At 49.1% G+C, this 2646-nt stretch overlaps 1 protein-coding gene across 1 annotated transcript in view; it reads left to right on the top strand.

Moving 5' to 3' along the window:
* Positions 1-2646, top strand: part of AGBL1 (ATP/GTP binding protein like 1) — a 545529-nt gene that overhangs the window by 263097 nt on the left and 279786 nt on the right. Inside the window, exons 9-11 of the mRNA XM_023529006.1 lie at positions 12-256; positions 1780-1863; positions 2099-2179. Of these exons, the coding sequence (XP_023384774.1) occupies positions 12-256; positions 1780-1863; positions 2099-2179 (410 nt within the window). The remainder of the gene's footprint in view (positions 1-11; positions 257-1779; positions 1864-2098; positions 2180-2646) is intronic.

Below are 2646 nucleotides of genomic sequence, written 5' to 3'. Positions count from 1 at the left end.
ACACGATCTCATGCCCAAAGACGAATGCCTCCTTTCCCAATTCCACGAGATGTAGAGGATCTGTTGAAGTAATGGACAAACTTCTGCAAGCACATCCCAAGCATGTCCCCTTCCATGACCCCTACCTGTATATGGCCAAAGCCAGAGGAACCAGATCTGTGGCTGACCTCAAGACAGTGGCATTTCCTGATCTCTGGGGACACTGTCCGTCTTCCTCCCCCCAGCCCCTGTTGGAACGCAAATGTGGAATCCAAAGGTGATGGTGCTGCTGACTTGAGACCTGTAGTCTTCCTCTTCTCTAGCATTTTTGTAGGAGGAATGGTGTGGTCAATAGTTCTGCTCTCCGTAGAAAAGCGAGCATCAGTCAGGAGCATTTTAAAGGCTTTCGAGAAACTTTCGCCAAACGTACAAGCTTGATTTTGTGCTAGGACATTTCAGAACCACTGTGGGGTAGTAGGAAGCATGCGTTTCCTGAAAAAGAATCCTTTAGATGATTCAAATGCTACGCCTTACCCCATATCCACTGCAGGCCACTATGACAGAGAGAGGTAATCCAGTTTCTCCCAACACCAGTATCATTCCTTAGAGGAAGGTTCAGAAAAAACAAACGTGGAGTATTTCCGATCCCCCTTTCTTGTTCACTGCAAATGGGTATCCGGTCTCTTGCTAATGAGAGGAGATGGCGAACCTTCATCCCACACTCCTGACCGTATAGAATCTGGCTTGGCTTGGGGAATAATATTCAGTATCACTTGAGGAGTGTATGGGGAAAAAAATGCATTCTTTAGGGAAGAAGCACTGGGTGATGGATTATTCCCAGAATTCAGGAACGGGAGCTTTGCCTTTGGCTCAGCAAAGTGAGATTAAAATGAAAATTGCTAAAGCCAAGGGAAAAATATCATTTTCTCCGAAAAAAAAAAAATTGAGTATGCATGCACTAAAGCCAATGGAGCAAAGTGTGCATACCAGAAAGTTTCATTAACTTATTTTCCATTTCATTAGCAAATCAGTGGCGGATCCCAGAAGCCACTCCCACTTGGGCTCCTGGCTGACATCTCTGTCCTCAGCCCCTGCACGTTACTTGCCATGCTCAGCTCCTGAGAGACACACTGTAGACTTCAGCTTCCCCCTGGAGAGAACGTCTTCTCTCTGAGTCCAGACCTCATGTCTACCTCCCCCTCCCCACCCCACCCCACCCCAGAGACCTGACTTAGAAATTCAGGAAGAAAATCAGGAAGATCCCTTGGGCTTTCTTCCTTGGACTTACTTAAATCTCCCAGGTATGAATGTTTCTCGGAAGAGTGACCTTAGTCTTTTGGAGCAGGCAGCACTCAAGGGATATAAGTAACGCAAGAGCCCAAAGGCTTGTTGGAGCCTCCCAGTCCTTAGGTTGCTAATAGGCAGTAACCCTAATATCTCACTCAAAACTGTCTCTGTCCAGAGGACCCCCTTATTCACACAGCCAGAAACCCCCAAAGCCCCTTGGCCCAGATGCTCTTGATGAAACTCCCCTTCAAGTCCAGAACCCTCTGACTAAAATCCAGCATCCCAGCCTCCGACCTTTCTCCTGCTCAGTGTCCTTTCATGTATTGATTGAGAAGAGAAGGTGGGGTAGGGGACAGCGCTTTCTGCACTCTGTCAGCTCAAGGTTGGGGCGTTATTTAACTACTCTTTCCTAACTCTCCAGTGACTCCCTGGGCCTCTCCCGGGTGACCGTAGACTGAATGGAGTAAGGAGTGAGAATCAGCCTTCGAAAGGTTCCCAATTTTTCTCTTTCAGGATCAAGATCATCGAGGACATCCGGAGATTCATCCAGCCTGGTGACGTTATGAATAAAGTCGTTTTCAGCTTAGATGAGCCTTGGTAGGTGGTCTCGTGAGTCGGCGGAGGGGGGTGGGGGGTGGAAAGAGCATGGAGAGTTCTGACAGTGCCGTGGGAACAAGTGTGCCTCGTGCTAGTAATCCATTCCGGCTCCCGAAGTCAGCGTGATGACTATTTGGGTTAAAGATCGGGAAGAGAACGCTTATCTCAGAAATGTCAACACGTGCCCAAGAAGAGCAATAACTCATAGGCTCGCACGTTCCCTGTTCCATTACAGGCCAGACACGGCTTCCGGCGTTTTACGATTCTCCTCCAAGTTCGAGTCAGGAAATCTTCGCAAAGCCATCCAAGTGCGTGAGTAAGTAAGGAGGGCCGCGGTAGCCCAAGCGAGCATGTGGGGTGACCTCTTCTCTACTCTCTGCAGTGACCTCACCTCGGTAGCTTGAAACCAGCCGTGCTGGGGGCATTTACACCATGAAAAGTGGCAGATGCTACAAATGAAGGCAGTCGGTTGGTAAACACTGACCAGCACGCCACTAGGGGACTCACCAGTTGATGTCATGGCAAGGAGGGCACCGAAAGTGGACTGTTACGCAGACCCCTGTGTTCTAAATAATGGGTTCCTATTTGGATATGAGGACACTTTGACTGGGGCGTTTGTGCTTCTACTGATGCCAGGGCTGGTTGTGTTGACACGAAAGGGTACACGGGGTCCCCTATTCCTGTACCTTTCCGTGTCCCATAGCTGTGTCTTTAGGTGGCAAAAACCTGGGCCTTCCCTTAGTGAGAAGAGCCTTCTTGCATTCAAGGGGATGATCAGTGCCT

Source organism: Pteropus vampyrus, unplaced genomic scaffold (genome assembly GCF_000151845.1).
Source record: "Pteropus vampyrus isolate Shadow unplaced genomic scaffold, Pvam_2.0 Scaffold34, whole genome shotgun sequence".
Taxonomy (NCBI): domain Eukaryota; kingdom Metazoa; phylum Chordata; class Mammalia; order Chiroptera; family Pteropodidae; genus Pteropus; species Pteropus vampyrus.
Note: the sequence above shows the minus strand (reverse complement) of the source record. Positions and strands in the feature narration are given on the sequence as shown.